At 40.7% G+C, this 18382-nt stretch overlaps 2 protein-coding genes across 4 annotated transcripts; both read left to right on the top strand.

The window, feature by feature from the left end:
• Window positions 1-67: 67 nt before the first annotated feature.
• sparta (spartin a) lies at window positions 68-8181 on the top strand. Its single transcript, XM_037119201.1, is given in 9 exon segments — window positions 68-902; window positions 1938-2128; window positions 2130-2729; window positions 4178-4372; window positions 4678-4834; window positions 5060-5254; window positions 5465-5626; window positions 6783-6873; window positions 7587-8181. Coding segments are annotated over 8 exon segments (1827 nt in total). The 5' UTR covers window positions 68-902; window positions 1938-1963; the 3' UTR covers window positions 7849-8181.
• Window positions 8182-11529: 3348 nt separating this feature from the next.
• On the top strand, window positions 11530-17360 carry ccdc169 (coiled-coil domain containing 169). Of its 3 annotated transcripts, none has more exons than XM_037119204.1 (9): window positions 11530-11684; window positions 11774-11856; window positions 12035-12145; window positions 12672-12712; window positions 12794-12817; window positions 14797-14895; window positions 15397-15450; window positions 15966-16042; window positions 17079-17360. In XM_037119204.1, the coding sequence occupies exons 1-9, from the start codon at window positions 11608-11610 to the stop codon at window positions 17290-17292; spliced, it is 780 nt and encodes a 259-aa protein (XP_036975099.1). In that variant the 5' UTR covers window positions 11530-11607; the 3' UTR covers window positions 17293-17360. The 3 variants fall into 3 exon arrangements, with proteins under 3 accessions (XP_036975099.1, XP_036975098.1, XP_036975100.1); XM_037119203.1 differs by having other exon boundaries at window positions 12791-12817; XM_037119205.1 differs by lacking the exon at window positions 12794-12817.
• Window positions 17361-18382: the final 1022 nt, after the last annotated feature.

The raw sequence follows: 18382 nt of genomic DNA, 5'->3' as shown, positions 1-18382 counted from the left end.
GCTGCATAATATGCATTTTACTGGAGCTACAACAATGTTTATAAAGGTAAAATGTTTCATGCACAGATCAAATCATATTTTGGACAATAAAGGGAACATGCTTGTTTTGTACAGACCCCGTTAAAAATCACCTCATCATTTATATACATGTATTTATGAAAAAATCATTTCCATGAAAACCTTGACTCATAAAGCAATCTTAACAAAAAAAAATCTGTATAAATGATGACAACCTTATTCTGTTTATTTATCTGTATTCAGCCCTAAACTTTTAAGTAAAAGCTTGATTTCTCAGATTTCATATCTCCCTTTATGTACTGTCCCTGAGATTATAGGTTAGAGTGAATAGAAAATCAATCATATCACCACATTTAAAGGAAGTGTATTTATTCAATTCAGACATTGAATATGTAGATAGGTATGGTGAGGGGTAAGTGGATGCTGGTAAATACATACTTAAATCATTATAGCATATAAATAATCATAGTAGTAGTACATGTAGTACATGTCTGCAAAATGCAAAATAAATCAATATATAAGGTATAATACACATGATAATTAAATCAATCAATTAATCAATCAATCAACCAATCAATCCTTCAGAATAATGTATTATTTACTATAATAACGCATTTCCGTTGGGTTTTCTTTTGAAAGTCTTCGTCGGAAGCCTCTTACGTCAGTCCGGGTGGTTTGACGTCATGTTGAGCCGCTGAAGGAGCGTCAGATTGAAACAGAGGGAACTTCAAGTCAAGTGTTTTTGACGTGAGTGCACATATTCACGAAAACTGTCGGAAAACTGCTGTCGAAAACTGAATTGAGCTTTCTCAGCGTCCTTTTTCACTGTTTTGTATTTGTATTTTATTGCGTATTGCGAAGACATTAAAGTTCTACCCGTCAAGGTAAGCCACATTGAACTTGTAACTGTATTATTCGTTGTCCAGTGGTCGGTCTACACGTCTGAGAAGGCTGCTGTTTTAAAAGTCGTTGTTGAGATGGAGGAACACTTGTGTGAACTGGTACCTTTTTAAATGTGAAACTTTTTAGATAGTAACTTAACGTACTTCTTGAGGAGACTCGCACGCAGGCTGGTTGTTACAGGTAAAACCTGATGGGTCTGCTCGCATTTCAGGTCATTAACAACCTGTGACAGATTTTTTTCAGGCTAGCTCATCTACTCTGTCACTATACTAAGGAAGTCAGTCAGGAATGCCACCAGCTTGTCGTTTCCTCGTTACACCTGCCTTATGTCTAAACATGTTGTTTTTAAAACTCTAATCCAACTAACTGAAGTGTTTATATAAGAAAAACAAACCTGTAGTCTAATAACCCAATATGCAAAGGTGTATTATGCAGTTTTTCCTAAAGTTTTTTTTTAATGTATAGATTAATACAACAATAAACAATCTTGTACAGTGATGAAATGTGGACTCCACCATATTTTTGTATTGTTGTTATTATTCCACTACATTTCTTTTGATAACTGAAGTCAGGAACAGGCTGTTAATTACTTTGCAGATTACATGCTGCATCAGAGCCAGAGCAGTGCAATTTAAAAAGTAATTTATTTAGTTGGCAAATTAAAATAAAGGACACAAAATACTGATTTTGTTCATTTAAAAAAAAAAAACAAAAAAAACAAACAACAAAAACAACAACAGATTAGTCAACCCCTAATATAAAAAATATACAGTTAAATATACTTATGATCAACTTTTACATGTGCTTGGGAAAACATAGTTGATTGTTTGTTTTCATTTCCAAACCCAAGCACATCATGCTTAGTATGTCTTTACTATTTATGTGTTGTAGACAACAAGAAAACACCACGCAACAACCAATGAATCATCTTTAGTGTTGCTTTGTGTCACTGTATACCTTTTATTAGATTTGGAGATACAACTCTTGGGTTTCTCCTTTCTTTCTTTCCTTTATAGTCCCTATATCCCGTCCAGTCCTCGGTATGGCTGAGCCTGCTGAGCTGCTGCTCATCAAGGACCAGTACGAGTTGGCGTTTCATTCTCTGAGCCGTGGGCTGGCTGCTGAAGAGGCTGGGAATAAAGATGGGGCCCTGGAGTATTACAGGAAGGGTCAGCAGCACCTTACCCAAGGAATTGAAGTCCCCACTGGGGGGGGGGAGACAGAAGGGTGCTGTGTGGGACACTGCCAGGCAGTTTCAGCAGAGGATGAGGGACACTCTGAGGACTGTCACCACCCACCTGTCTGACCTGGAGACCTCTCAGCCCACAACAGAATCTCAGAGGGGCCGCCTGTTGATGGATCTTCCTCCTAATCTTTATCCAGACCTGGCACCAAACAGCCAGCCTCCCGAAAGCTCTGTCCATCATCTCTACCCCAGCATACCTGCTACCACTCAGGACAAAACCCCAGCCCCGACAGCACCCCCTGCCAGGCCTCCTCCCCCTGCTGCTCTGCACACACACACTGACCCTGTAACAGAAACTACAGCAATGGCTAACACAGGGGACCAGCCACCAGCGTACACACCGCAGCCAACAGTCGGCCACCGCAGCCTGGATTACGGTCCTGCGACTGGAGCCAGAGGAGATGGAGCCGAGCTGCTTTTCATCCCCTCTGGGGTGCAGATGTTTTTTGTGGCCCCGGGCGGACAGGTCACCTCCCTGTCTCATCCGGGATACCTTCGTATCATAACGTTTGATTCCCAGAGCAAGGATGCCACCGCTGGAAGACCCTCTGTATTTCTACATGTAAGCATGCAGTATGTTAAATTACATATCTGTCCGTTGTGGGTGTAGGTATTTTAGCAATGATGGGTGTGTGCTCTGACGGTGAGAAGGTGCGAACAGCAAGCTGCGTCAGTGAAACCACTAGACCAGTTGTATAACTTTGACTGACTATGTTGATGTATAGACTGTGTACTAGTCATAGAAATGTTCCGCTTACAAATGATGGTGTTGCCTCCTTTATGTAATCTTATACCCGTATCAGTTGTCCACTTTGTGATTGACCAAACATGCGCATTTAAAAAAAAAAAAGGAAATTGCGCTTTAAAATGTTTTTGCTTTCAATGCCTTTTTAGCTTTCCTAAACAGTGGCTTCCCCTTTATGTTTGGGTAGTATTACTTTTCACTACGTCTCTATGCTAATGAATTGCTTAATCTCCATTTCTACAAGCATGCCAATAGAATTGATAAATATAAAATAATTTGTTCTGGGACTACTACAAAGAGGGTATTATGTCATTCTGCATATTGCACCGCAACCCATGACTTGCTGCTCTCCTGTTTTCTGGCCCTGCTTTGTTTCCCAACAAGACAATGGTCCCATTAACAGATGACTCTGCGCTTCTGTTGTGCCGCTGGTCGGTGCCCTGTGCCCTCACAGGGGTCATTCTGTCAGGCGGCATACCAGTGGCACCATGCAGCAAGCGAGTCTGTATCTGTCCGTGTGGATGACTGAGCTGGGAGTGATGTTGCCATGATGGGCTGTACATGGTCAGGTGGTGCAGGTCAAGTGGCAACCATGTGAATGCCAGGACCCCAGTTTTTCCCTGCAGAACATTGCATTGTAACGGGATGATCAATGTTATTCACATTATCTGTCAGTGGTTTTAATGTTGCCTCTGATCGACGAAAGTCCTGATGGTGCTAAACTCCCCTAATGTGTCTTTGAGAGGGGAAGTTAATGGGTCACAAAGGAATACTTGCCTGCTGGGATATATCACTGCATTTTTGTGTCTTGAAAGGAAAGAGGCTGACACAAACCTTCTGTCCTCACAGTAAGCTGCCACTTACTGTATGTCGGAATGGATTAAATGAAAATGATCATACTGCAAAAAATGAGTCACTATAATCAGCCCTGATTAAATTTGGCAAAATGTGTAATTAGATTATAGTTAGGTTGTGAAGAAATACTTTATTATACCATGCCAATTTCAAAATTATGAAACTGCTCTTTTACTTTGTTAAAACACAAAGGAAAGAGCATCCCCCGTTGTAGAGTACACACAGTACACCTATACTTGTGCTAGTAATTTGACTTGACCAAATGTAAATGCTAAATATGCGAATCAATTGCACTGAAAATGTTTAGCCATGGTTTAAGATAAAAAAGATTTGTGGAGAAAGACGGTTGATGACCTGTGACCTCGAGGCCTTCACCATCCACCTTATTTTGTGTCTTTTGCGTTTTCAAGGTGTGTGACTGGCTGTACCCACTGGCCTCAGACACTCCAGTGCTATTGGCTAACTCTGGGATCTTCATGTTCCCTGACACCTTGGCAGAGACGCCAGGGTCCTTTGTTGGCATAGTGCTGTCCTCTGAACTGCCTGCTGCAGACCGGGAGACTTTTAAGGACCTCTTAACGCAGCTCGCTGAGCTCAGGATCCAGGTCAGTCTTTATTGTCAGTATGGAGCAAATACAATGTTGGGTGTGTATAGATATCTGTTTCTTTTAACGTGATCAAGCTCTTCACACTTTACACATGATTGCCTCTGACGCATGTTATGTGTCACTTTTGTCGTGTGAAAATTCAGGAGGAACAAAATAGTTTTTATGCTGCAGGTAAACACATTCTTAACCAGCTTAGTCATGGCTGGCAGGAATGTAAGCTGCCTGTTTGGGTGCACACACATTTTGAAAGCATCTTACTGAGTTCCTCTCCTTGATAAATGTCTTAATGGATTCCTTGACAGGGTCCAGAGGGGGTTGGGTCAGAAATCATCAACCTGAGTGAGAAAATTCCCCTGGGTCCACCGAAAGAGCAAACTGGACTGACAGTGCCGACAACAGACAAGGAAAAACAACCACTTCCTGGGTGGAGTGAGAAGATGGCTCAAGGAATCTTGTCAGGTGTGTTTGTTTGTGCAAGTCCTAATGAAGGAAATCAAAGCTACAGTGTTAGACACAGTTTATACAGTAAAAGTGGCTTTATTTACATAAATCCACAGGAGAGGGCGCTGTTTAGCTTTGTAAAGTTCTCCAACCACACCTTCATTTACCTGTAGTAGATATTTTGGAAACAAAACAATGATATTGCCAATATACATTTACCCCCCTAAATATTTCTGTCTTTAGGAGCTGCGAAGTTGAGTGTAGAGTTTGTGAAAGGAGCAGAGGCCACTGGGAGGGCCATTCATAAAGGAGCAGCCAAGATCAGGGAACACATGACACCTGAGGAAACTCCCTCAGAGGTCAGCCCCCGTGTCACCAAAGGTCTGCAAGCGGCTAAACAGGCCACAGGGGGCGCCGTGCGAGTCAGCCAATTTTTGGGTGAGAACTTAAACATTGTTGTGAGAAGTACCCAAAAGTCATACTTAAGTAAAAGAAAAGATACTGTGTTCAAGAATTATTTTGGTAAAAGTGACTGTTTTTAAGTATAAAGTAAATTTTCTGGCGCCAAATTTATAGTATCAAGAGTGTGTTGCGTTAGTCTACATACCTCTATGTGTGGATCTACTGTCTAACTGTGTATATTTACAGTTAACGGAGTGAGCACGGTGGCAGGACACGTAGCAGAGAAGATGGCACCTCATGTGAAGAAGCATGGCGCTAAGCTGGTCCCAGAGTCTCTGAAGAAGAGCAAAGATGGCGGCCCATCCAACCTGGATGGAGCAAAGTTTGTGGCAGCCAGCAGTGTACAAGGTGTGTACCAGTATACCGGAAATGTCAGGATCAATCATGAAATCATAATAAAACTAATCTAAAAACTAATCCGGCACATTTTGGAATTTTAAATATTTGCTTGAAGGTGCACTAGGCATCAAAAACAAAGAGCTAGCATGAGTTTAATATCGACTTCAAAGCAATATGTTTGCATTAATGTTAAAAATAGAGGATGTATTTTGAGGTATGGCTGGGTGTCAACAAAAACAATACATTGCCGATCTAGAAGTCCTGTATTTCAACAACATACAGTGCCTATAAATAGTATGCACCCCCTTTTATTGTTTTTATAAATGGAATCATGGTCAATATACAAAAGATAGACAACGCAAAAAGCAATTTTACTCCATTATTTTTTGCAAAACTGCTCAGGCTCTGTCAGGCTGCATGGGGATCGGGCATTAACAGCGCTTTTCAAGTCCAGCCACAAATTCTGTATTGGACTGTGGTCTGGGCTTTGACTCGGCCACTCCAGAACATTCACCTTGTTATCTTTAATCCATTTCTCTGTAGCTTTTCCTATATTCTTCGGATCATTGTCTTGTCATTGAAAAATAAATCCTCACTCAGATGGTAGTTGAGACTGAATCAGGTTGTCCTTCAGGATTTCTCTATAGTTTGCTGCATTCATTTTACCCTCTGCCATTACAAGCCTTCCAGGGCCTGCTGCAGAGAAGCATCCCCACAGAATGATGCTACCGCCACCGTGCTTCATGGTGTGGTGATGTGCAGTGTTTGGTTTCTGCAAAACAAAGCATCTAAACTGATGGCCAAAAAGCTCAATTTTGGTCTCATCAGTCACCTTTTCATGGAGTTGCTTGGAGTGTTATTTTGTCTTGACTGTGTGACTGTAGCCAGGAGTACTAATTAACCAGAGATTTAAAGATATATATATTTTTTGTAAATTAACCATGATTCCATTTATAAAAGCAATAAAATACGGAAACAATTAAGTAGGTGAATGCTTTTTTTAGGCTCTGTATGTTGTTGAAATATAGGATGTGCATATATATATATGTATGTTTTTGTTGACAGCCAGCTATACCTCAACAAAGACACATAGTCCCCCTTTAAAGATTTCTGTCCGAGTATTTTTCTAGTTCTCAGGCAATTTTTTCATTTACATCCGAACCAGGTTTATCTGCAGTTTGGTCTAGCCTGGAGACGGGTGCAAAGCTTGTGGGCAAAAGTGTTACAAACGAGACTGTCCTGACAGTGACGCACAAGTAAGTTCTGACACTTCCTTTTTCTGCCCCTTCATTATATACTGTCGATCTTATTTCCAACCTATTTCTGCAGCTTTTTGGTCCCTTCAAACACTGGAACTGTTCTGGATCACAAAAACCAGCCTTGCAGTTTCCTACTGTGCTCCTTTCTTCTTGGTACACTGGGAAACTGATCTGCTTTCACACCTTCTTCCTATCTATTTCAGATTTAAGGGCCTAGAGAGTCTTTTTAAGCTGTCAAGAAACATATGACTGCACGGGCGAAGGAAAGACAAACACTTGTGAACTAACAGCTGACCCTGCTCAACCCTTTCGTGCATGCTCTTTTATTAACTCAGATCAAGTCAAATAACCCTCAATATAGCGAATCCAACCGCTAACACAGAGTTGCCTCGCTTTAATTCGCTTATATGTGGATCGATAAAGTGTTATGGGATCGCGTGTCCTTCTGGGCTTGTCTACAGGTATGTTAACTTTAGCCTCATGTCTGCTTGTGTTGGGTGGTGCTGCTCTTGCTGTTCATACCATCTGTAGCCTCCTTTTTCTGGTTTGTTACTAATAAAACTGCTACAAAATGAAATGTGACTGTTTTTTCTTGACCCTTTAGTGTGTTGATGTGAATGAGAACATAAAATAATTCTGTGCACACCCTCATTTATTCCCTTCACCGAATCCCTCTTCCCTAACTCCACCATGTTACCCGTGTTGAAAAGGTACGGCAATGATGCAGGCCAAGCCACAGACACTGCTCTCAAGTCAGTGGTCAATGTCGGGGTGACTGCGTACAACATTGACAACCTGGGCATTAAAGCCTTCCTGAAGACTACAAGCAAGGAGACAGCCAAGGTCATGGTAAAAAGCCAGAGTGGACAGGCCGCAGAAGGTGAAGTGAAGGAGGAGAAGAAAGTGGAACATCAAGCAGAGACAAATGTGAAGGAAGAGCAGAAGAAAGAGGGGGAAAAGAAAAAGGAATAGGACGTTAACGTTCTGCTTGACAGGCCCTGTCAGACTGATTGATCAGCGTCTTGTCGTAGGTGAAAATATTTGAATAAGCTTTTAGGGAAGGTGCCATTTAATTTTATTGTATATTTTTAATGCTACATGATTGTAAATCTTTTTAAGCTTGTCATTGTATATAACTATGTATGAATATTTTGGTGTGTTTTTGCGTATGACAAAATATTTTGTGTGTAGTAAAAGCTAGCTATGTTGAGAGCTGCCTGAACGTGGCAATAATAATGTAAAGCATGGTATGAGTTGCACATTTTAAATGTTACTGTTTGAGGAATGTTCATTATAGTGACAAAAACAAGCAAAATATAATGAAAAATCTGTCTATTGATTACAAGCACAAACACACACACGTGGATTTGCTGAGCTCGAGTGCATGTTCCACACACTCTCATGGCGAAGTCCCGCCCCATCCGGTGGACCCCATGGGACCTCTGGGATTGTAAAATATACATGGGATTGAATGGACAGAAAGTAATTATTTTCTGGTCCCAGTCGTTCTATGCCTTGGATTACACAAATGATGTTTGTGGGTTTAAATGATATTTTTCACGTCAGGAGTTTGATAGTTTATTGTGCAATTGTTCAGTTAAAGGCTGTAGAGAAAAAAAAACGATGAGAAAGACTACATGTCGCGTATGTGACGTCACGTCATCAACTTTTCCCTCCGCTGTCAAGTGGCTAAGGTCAAGGTTCCTGTATTTCAAGATGCTGGTGTGTTTTGTACCAGTCCTCATTCGAGCAGGAACGGCAGTTGTTTCTTTCGGATGCGTTCAGATGTGAAGAATCGCTGGCTCAAATTGATCAGGTAAGAGATGTGTATGTATATGCGACTTTAGCAAAGATAACCTAGCTGCTAATCAGCTAGCAGCTAACAATTGGCGTAGGCTAACATTAACTTTAATATTAAGTTTGGCCTTGATTTTCATAGTTTCAGTACATCCTTATCCTTATTTTACACATACTGTGATAGCCATACGTTTAATCTGACTGTGTAAGAGTAATTTGGCTTCAGAGTAACTTAGTGATGAAGGTAGTGAGCAACATGTAATGATAACATTTACTCTTTAATCCACTCTTGTAATCTTATAAATAAAATAAACAAAATCAAAATGATACAGATCAGGGAGAGTCGAAAGGGACCAGCAACCAGCCTTGCATGAAATTCTCCTGGATTGTTTGTTGCTTAGAGTTAGACCAATAACATACACAAGTGATTACTGCAACCATGTGTGAATCAGTCTTTAAAGAATTCATTAATAAAAGGGATTTATTCTTTCCTTCACCAGACCTTAAAAGAAATCATGTTCTGCTTTGTTCCCTTTCTCTCTTTTTGCAGGAACAGCTAAAGCCCCTAACCAGGACTGATGGACACAGGAATTTTCAGGTTAAGTGTTTTATTAATTCTACTGCATCATAGTTATCAGTGTCAGCATACACAGCACTGTCTACAGCTTACCAGTGACCAAATTAAGCACTTAACAACACGTACACAAGTCTTGCAGTCACTCAAATGTTGCACAATGCAAGCTTACTTTATTCCCAATGTGAAAGATGACTGTCATTTACCTGCATCAGTGTTCATACAGTAGCTTTTATTCAAAGCCTCAAGTTCAATATTCATGTCAGATAAATTGTATGGACTGTGAGTGTGATTTTATATTTTATCACCACACACACTGAGATCCCAGATGGCACTGACCACGGCAGGAACAATGTCAGAAACCGTAGTAATTCCCACACAGAAAATGTTGGCAATGCTCCTGTAGGAATCTCCTGTGGCCACGAACCTGCAACATAGAACAGATAATGGGTCAGGCTTTAATTTTCTTGAAAACCTTAAAAATAGCCCCTGGAATATCACTTAAAAATTCTCCAAACATTTAACAACATTTACACTCTATTATTCATTTATTGGAAACTGCAAGCTTTGTTATTAAGAAATAAAGTCAATGTATATCATCCATATGTAAAAGATTAGGTATATCTGTGTAATCTCATTCTGAAATCAGAACCATTTTCAAATATTAATAAGGAAAACTGATAACATAAACAAAGAGTTTATAAATACTGTATTTGACTGAAAAAAGGAAGTGAAAATTAAAAACAGGAAATGTTTTTTTGTCTTTCAGCTGATTGGTTGATTTCAGAAACAGGACCTCCAGTTTTGACCCCAGAATAAAGGACTACACAATAATGATTTCAGATTTTTTTTTTTTTACTGGCTCATTGAGACATTAATAGTAACAAGCCAACACAAAATTGGGGACTGTAGTCAATGACTTTCCTCTCAAGGCAGTTGTTTCATGAGGATGCTGAGATGATTGTGTGTTTTGTTCTGCAGAGATGCAGGTGGCTGTAACAGATAATTGTTTGGAAATAGTTCAGGATGACATTAACATGGGCCTCCTTTTAATGAAATCATTCACTTGTGTTTATGTTCCTTCAGCTGCTGCCATTGGCTGACTCCAAACACCATCCAGAGGGGTGAAAAGGGGAGCTGAGTGTCCTCGTGGACCCCTGCAGCACAACACAACGTGGAAGATCAAGGACCTCCAGTGTTTCTGTGACGATGAAGTAGAAATGCTACCTTCTTGAAATTTCATTCAAGAAGTCAGAATTTTTACATATTTTACTTTTAACTGCAGTTAATATAGAAATGTATTTCCTAAAGGGGAATAGCGTTGGTAGGAAAACTGTGACTTTACTTATTTAATGCTTAAGTTCAGTTTTTACAATGCCACTTTGAATTCTTTGGTAAATAAAGATAATATGATTATATCATATATGTCATGTAACATTGTGTTGTCATTGCTCATTTAATGGACTGTATGTAACGTGACTCAGTATCCTGTAAGGTCCTTTACCCTCAGCAGATGTTAGGTTAAAACAAAGCTTCTTAAATGCTGAATCCAAAGCAGGGGTCGCAATATGAAACCAGCAGCTTATCTTTTGACTTAAGTCCATGTTCCAGATTTGAGCTCCTACATGTCTAACAGATTGGAGCAGGATCCATTAAACTTCAGAGATTTAAGAGCATGTCATTGTGGCTAAACAAAATTTAATTAACAATGTGTATACATGAGACTTACACTACCAGTGCTAACATACTGTTCTGAATGTTTTTACCCAATGTGCCTGTCAGCCACAGTCACATCTAGCTGATTAACAATCTCATGTTTCTTAAGCAGTCATACAGATATTGCCATTATATAAACTTTACTCACAAGTAATCTAAGGAAGTGTTATGCAATTATTTTTCTTTATTACTGTAGCATTAGTTGTCCTTGTTCTCCATTTTCACAAAAAAATAAATAAGCAACCACTTTCAAAGCATCCAATATTTATTTAACTCCCAGCACAAATGTACTGAATTGACAGAGCCATCACAGAGGAAGTTATTTATATGCTGGATGGTAAATTAAGAGGTCTGTTTACAAAGGAAGTCAATTTTCAGGCCTAATTACCCGCGAAATGAGCTTCATAAAACGTCTGCTCACAAAGCAATTTTACTGTATGTAGAAAAAAAACACTTAAATAAAGAGTTATTTATTCGTGTTGTGTCGTGTCAAAACCGAGGAGGACGTTTTTATTTTTTTATTTGTAAACCTCCCGCAAATCGGCGCCATCACGTCTGGCACCGCCCTAGGAACCCGGAAGTAGGCAACGGGTATCCATGGAAACGCCGACGGACAAACTTTGCGTTGAGTTTCTGCAGAAAACATGTCTGCGGGTAGCGACTACAGCAAGTACGACCTGGCGCGACTGCAGGCAGAACTCGAGCAGGAGAGAGAAATGGGGTGAGTTTGTATATTTAAGTTAGCGAATAAATGTAAGGGATGTTGATTTCCTCTGCAAAAAACACAACAGAGCATCTTCTTGGTTGTAGAGAAATGCTTGAGGAGTCGGTGTCTGACCTGCGGAGTACCATGTGTGAGCTGCAGGAAAGACTGCACAGCGTTGATGGGGAAGGTAAGCTAACATTTATGTGTTTTTATAGAGTGTATAATGTATAACATCTATATTCATATAGGCATGCTGCTATCCATCACCTTGAAGATGTCACCCTAGCACAGGTCTATCTCAAGCTTGCTGCTGATATATCAACTGGTTTTCTCTTCACTGCTGTCTGTTTAACCTCATGTACCAGAAAATGAGTGGAAGACGAGGTATGAGACACAGATCGAGCTAAATGGACAGTTGGAGAGACAGATGTCGCTCATTCACGAGAGACTGGAGGACCTAAGAGGAAACCCCATGGGTGAGTATTTTTTTTTTAATTTATTTTCAGGTTAAATGAAAGAAAAAAACGTTTTCAGTAGATAGATAGATAAAACTTTATGGAGCCCTCACTGGGGAAGTTTACTTGCTACAGCAACTCAAGGGGTAGGGAAAGGCAATGATTGAATGATATATAATAACGAAACAAGACAAAAATGGAAAAACAAAACAAAGTTTACTCTTTCAACTACAGATAAGAGCAAGAGAATGCAAAGGATATTTGCACCCAGAACTGGACTACATACATGGTGTGATATACTAAGAAAATACAAAATCTACAAATTTTTAATGATCAGTCAGTGATCAAACAAAGATGTTACCTCATTTGAATCAACTGCTGTTTGACAAGTACAGAATGGGGAGCCCCTGAAGAGACTTAAAGTTGACCATCACTTTCACCTCTATTAATGTGAACCAGCAACTTATTTATGAATAAAAATGAAGACGACAAAATCTCTTAGTGTTTCACTGCATGCACACATAATGCTCTCTCTTGTTTTCCACAGATCGGTTGGCGTCCATCCGGTCTTACGATGACATGCCAGTTGTGAGTGCAAACATGTTCATATTCTCCATGTGTTCTGTTGCACTGGTGTTATTTGGTGAGGGTTTTTTTTTTGACCAGCAGAGAGAGCCAGAGAGACGCAGAGTGGTGAGGAGAGGGAGAGCAGACAGGACAGAGAGGATTGTGATGCCAGCTGCTCTCCATCCTCCAGTTGATGCAGGCTGAACAAACCAGAGTTTAATCACAGCACTGTAATCACAGGATTACAAACCATGGGAGAGTAATGCACTCTAATTACAACGCTTTAACACACACACACATGAATGCACACCATGCACTGAAATGTTGCAGAGTGCAGTCAAAATGTGTTTGTGTGCCTTAAGGCAGAACTAGCAGATGCTCATTAGTGTATCAGAGGAGTGACAGGAAGATTGTGGAGTGAAGAACTGTAGACAAACTGTGAGCGTGATGGTAAGCTGGACAGTGAGAAGAATATCGATAGTTTGTAATTAGTGTGGTGAGTAAATATTTAGACCAAGAGATCCGTGTCTGCAGCTTCGGAGAAAATAGCTTGACCTTTTCCCCCCCGATACATTCTGTTGCATCAGTACTAGCGCCGCTCTTGCTTTAATGACATGTGCTTTGGGTTGGTAAATACCCTTTGCTGTGGGGAAAAAAAAGTCAGTGCTTTGCAATCAGATGTTATGTAGTATGACACTGGGGTGGGAGATCTGAAAAAAAAAAAAAAAAAATCGTCGTCCATAAACATTTCTGCCTGATTCACCTTTACAGATTTTCATCCGCAGTGGTGGTTGTTTAACAATGAAGAAAATGGCTCCTGTGATCACATGTTCTTTTGTTTCGGTTTGATGAGCCCCCAGACGGCACAAATTACATACTGTGCATTTAAAACACAATATTCCATTAAAAATAGTTACATTTTTGCACAGGCTAGTCATCCGCCATCAGAGATACAGCCTGATTAAATAAAATGAAAAATTACCATTGGAGCTGTTCTGAAAAACAATGCTTAACATCTCAACGTAAACTCTCCCAGTCAAAGTGCTGCTTCTTTAATAAATACACAGTTGTTAGTTAAAATATAAGCATCCAAAGTACTTTCAGCTCCAAACTATACGCAGCTGAAGTACTTCAGTACATTTATTTCACAGTTACATTTCATGTGTTGCTACATTGTCATATTGTGTTCACTGTTTAAAGCTTCAAGTTACATTGAAAACAAACTCTCTGACCTGCCATGTGTTTAGCTCAGTTAGCCGTTAGCTTTGTTAGCCAAACACACAGCAGGACCTGGCTGCCCAATGGCTGCTAACAAGCAGGTTAAAGCATTGTCAGTTAAAAAATGAGGGGGCGCCCCCTGTAGATAGTGCATCTACTGCGTCTTTCTGGATTCTAGCATGTCATATTTTTCTCATGTCTTGCGCTGTGTAGTCAGTCGATGACAGTAACTACAGTCACGAGATGAGAAGACACTGACAATGCAGCCTGGAGCCCTGTCAAGCATGTTCCTCGCTAAAAATCACATTAGTTTGCTGAGGTTTGGGGAAATACTGTAATCTGTATGATTGGCCTGAAAAGTAAAAGATAATTCGTGTCCTAAAAATGTTCCGGCCATTTACAACTATTATTTGTATATAAACACAATCAAAGCACAGGCATTCATGCGTTTGCCCAAATTCAGATGCACATGTTCATTGAACTGATTGTCATTAAAAATTCATATTATGCGTACATAACGCTGCTTCTTTAAAAACCCTGCTTGCCCTGGTATTCATTAAAGCTGACAAGATTTGCTTGTTATGGGAAACATCAAGAGGAAAGAAAGTGTTGCGAGTCTCACTGCTCTGCAAGGAATCTATTGTAGCCTTACCATGTAAGCTCAGCTGCTGTAATGTGTTCTGCTGGTTATTGAATAATGTATGAGCCTAATCCATTGTTATGCTGCATGTTTTCTGCATTAACTATTCTGTTGTGGTCTGATCCTCGTAGACTGGTAGCTCTCGTACAAATTGACCCGTAATTACACATCGGCAGCGCAACACCTTTACTCTTCAGGGCCTACTGTTGTGAATTTTTGCTAATTGACGGAAAACGCTTGGCGGCAGGACACACTGAAACAGCGCCTGAAGCTCCTGACCGAGGAGAAGTCCGACCTGCAGAGTCAGCTGATGGACTGCCATCTCGGGATCGAACAGGAGGGAAAGGTGTGGATCATACGCATTCTTGTGTAGAGGTCAGAGTGTCTAGTTTTAGAATTTCTCAGACAAATGGCTTTAGAAATGTTCAAGGAGATGAAATCATTTAGCTGCAAATCACCTTTATTAGCAGAGGATTGAGAAAGATTTGTCTGATAGTTTTGTTTTGCCTTCTTTATTTTTTAACAACCACTGATGCAAACCCCTTGACCTTCGTCCTTCGTGCTGCTGCGACTAGGCCAACACGCTCTTAGTTCGGCGACTTGGCGTTCTTTGTGTATTGTTCTGCTCTGCAAACAGCAAGATATTAGTCGAATGAAGGTTTAACGTGCGGCATGTGCAGCCAGTAATCCACGTTCTAATCTGTTGCTCATTAACACTGAAGACCTCCTTGAAATACGCTCCTAATGCACAGTGCCAGCGAACATGGAACAAGCTCTACACCCATGAGCAGACGGATTATAACCGACAGGTCAAAATGTCACAGTATTGCCCTTCTGTTTCTTTCAGGCGTTTCATAAAACCAACGATGAGAGGCGGGCGTACCTTTCAGAAATTGCAAAGGTAAGCGTTTCCTTTCATTCACGTCTACAACGGTGCTCGAGCTCTCAAACCAACCTGCCTGCTAATCATTGGATATTTACGATTATGTCGGAGTGAAGAATAATAGCTGTTGTGGTTAAGTGTAACAAAGAGACCATACAGTGTAGATAGTAGAGTGATGCACTCTGATAGTGCTTGTCTTTGAGACCCAGTTATGATTTCTCATTCATCCTCTGGTGCTGTTCTACTTCATTATATAATAGGTGAGCCTCAGATCAAGTAAAGAAAAAAAAAGTGAGTCAAGGACTTTCTGCCTTCTGCCGCAGCAAATCCGGTTCCTGCAGGGTCGAAACGAATGCAGCTGCAAGAAAACTCGACCACATTTCTCTATCAGCATTTTTACAGTCAAAGTAGCACGTGCCTGCTTCCTGCCTGCTGCGAACACTAAAGCACACACATCCATATGCACACAGCTTAACAACAGTGTTCACGTGCCAGGCTTTAATTTCCCATCAATTGTGTCCACCACCCCACAGCTTTCCTCCACCCTTGAAGGCCAAAGAAGACAGTACTCCACCCAGCCACAGAGGGCACCAGAGAGCAAGCAGAGGAGGTGAGCGAGGCACGCTGCCTCCAGGTGATGGAGGAAAACAACTTGAGTATTTGTGCAGTGAACTAACAATGGCCTCAAACATGACTGCAGCTTTGAATTTATGCATTTCTGTGGCATCTGAATGCATTTTTTAAATTATTTACAAGGGACAGTAAAAAATGTTATATATGTATATATTTAAGGTATTTTGCCTGAATAGCAGAAGGCTAACTCTGATCCACAGTCGCTTTGCATGTCCAACAGCATGCAGACACTAATGATATACAGGACCAAAAGAAAAAGATATGGTCCAATAATTACACATTAGTTACTTGTACAATATAAATATTGAACAACAATTGCCAACTGCCCCCCCCCCCGCTTACAGAGTGGGGTAGTTTGCATTCCTAAAACCTGGAAATCACTTTGAATGTTTGCGCATCCAGTTCTCTCGTCTCCAAGTCAATAAAGTAAGCCTGTGGTCACCAAAGTTCTATGACATTGAAATACCTCATTTCATCGTACAGAATAGAGAGACTCATCTGCTCACTGGTCCATCTTTATTTGGCCGACTTTAACTTAACAAACTGCTCTTCTATTCTTTAACTTTACAGCTTGTAGATCATTTTAAAAAAAATGTGTATACTGTAATAATGGTGTAGTAAGACACTTGGTGGTGGTGAGGTTTAAGTCATGCGACCTCACTCTGTTTATAGTCTAACTTTTTACTTATGGTGATTTAATTTACGCTTCGAAAATCAATAAACCTGTAAATATCATAAATAAAAGGTTTGCCACAGAGCTTATATTCTAAAAATCCAATTCAAAAATCTTGTATTGGTATCAGATTTAGTAAGCAGTCAGTGTGCTAAATGTAGCTGAAAAAAAGAAATCACGCAGGACAAATAACCTCAGAATTATTTAATTGATATATTTTAAAATGCATCTTCTCATGATCTCATAGCTACAGGGTTTGAATTGACAAATCTGGTGTAACTTTAGTTCTCTGAAACACACTGGTCTCGCTACGCTAACTACATTTTTCTGATTGCATTAGAGGGAAGCAGGCCAGCAGGAAGTCAGAGGCTGACTCGAAGAAAGGCAAAGAGAGAGAGGACGATGGAGGAGATGGAGGAGGAGGAGGAGGGGTGCGTGTGAAAGGAGGAGGAGGTGGTGGTGTTGGAGCAACAGCTGAGCGAAGAGAAGAGAAGAAATCCCAAAGGGGAAGCAGGTTACCCACCCTGAAGCACTACCTAAAGCACAATCCCTAACCTCAACCTGGTGTCACAGCCTATTTGTTTGTTTTTTTTATAAAGATGTTACTCCATTGTACTTTCTACATCCTTCAGTTTCCTGTGTCTTTGTTAACATTTCCTTGGCTGGAAACAATTCACTCGGGATGTTTAATCAACCCGGCATTAATATTTTTCGAACCCTTTTCCTTTGTTTGTGGCTAATGTTTCAAAGGGAGGAATACTGCAGGCGCTTAGTGTTGTGAGGTCATCTCCTCATGTGCCAGAAGCCTGCTGAGTCTGACATTTCTGGTGCCACCGCTATTTTCTTTCCAAAGCGCCTCCTACGACTTGAATTACGCAAGCAGCATCACGTCCACAAATTGCTCCGTATGCGGTACGTCCACGCAGCAACTAGTCACCCCCGTGCCACCCACTGACCGCCTTTCGGAGTGTGGGCGTAAGAAAACTGCATCCATATGAGATGCAGTAGTGAACAGAAAAGTGCCAGAAGCTTTTTTTTGTTTGTGTGTGTGAGGAGGTGTGGAGGACGGGTTCAGTTGTTCTCAGCCTGAAAAAACAGTGAATTGAAACAATATTTCATAACACAGGACATGGTCTTACAGCATAAATTCATCTTTTTGTCTCGTCCCTTCAGCTTCGCCCATCTTGTTCAGCGATGGGTCTCTAAGGGGCTGTGATGTCATATTAATTAGCTCACGGATTGTGACCCAAAACTGGGTTTTCAGACAAAGAGGTCACACGCAATGAGCAATTCATGAGAGAGAATTATGCAATACCTATCCACAGCTTTTCATGTCCGAGCCCGGCACTGCCAGTGTTTTGTAGTGACAGGGGATCTGCCCCTTTAACTAGGAGAGGGCAGAGATCGTGCCCTCATGCCAAGAGGCATCGGACCAGCTGGAATGTCCTTGAGTAAGATGCCCTGAATTGCTCAGGTATGTCAACGGCCGTCTAAGTGTATTAAGTGACCCATTTTAGACATTTTTGATTCCATTTGAGATGGATTAAAAACTGGAACAAAACTGGCAAACACTGATAGAATGTTAAAAAAAGTTTTATTCACACTACATTTGGTCTTGTTTGCACCACAACCTTAAATAAAGTT

This window comes from Acanthopagrus latus, chromosome 13, assembly GCF_904848185.1.
Source record: "Acanthopagrus latus isolate v.2019 chromosome 13, fAcaLat1.1, whole genome shotgun sequence".
NCBI lineage: Eukaryota > Metazoa > Chordata > Actinopteri > Spariformes > Sparidae > Acanthopagrus > Acanthopagrus latus.
The sequence above is the reverse complement of the archived record's forward strand: the minus strand, read 5'-3'. Positions and strand labels throughout refer to the sequence as shown.

Bases quoted from the DNA above. Each gene is read 5' to 3' on its own strand.
- ccdc169 (XM_037119203.1), top strand. From the start codon at position 11,608: ATGTCTGCGGGTAGCGACTACAGCAAGTACGACCTGGCGCGACTGCAG. The intron at 15,451-15,965 runs GTAAGCGTTTCC...ACCACCCCACAG, and splicing joins ACCTTTCAGAAATTGCAAAG to CTTTCCTCCACCCTTGAAGG. The intron at 16,043-17,078 runs GTGAGCGAGGCA...TGATTGCATTAG, and splicing joins CCAGAGAGCAAGCAGAGGAG to AGGGAAGCAGGCCAGCAGGA.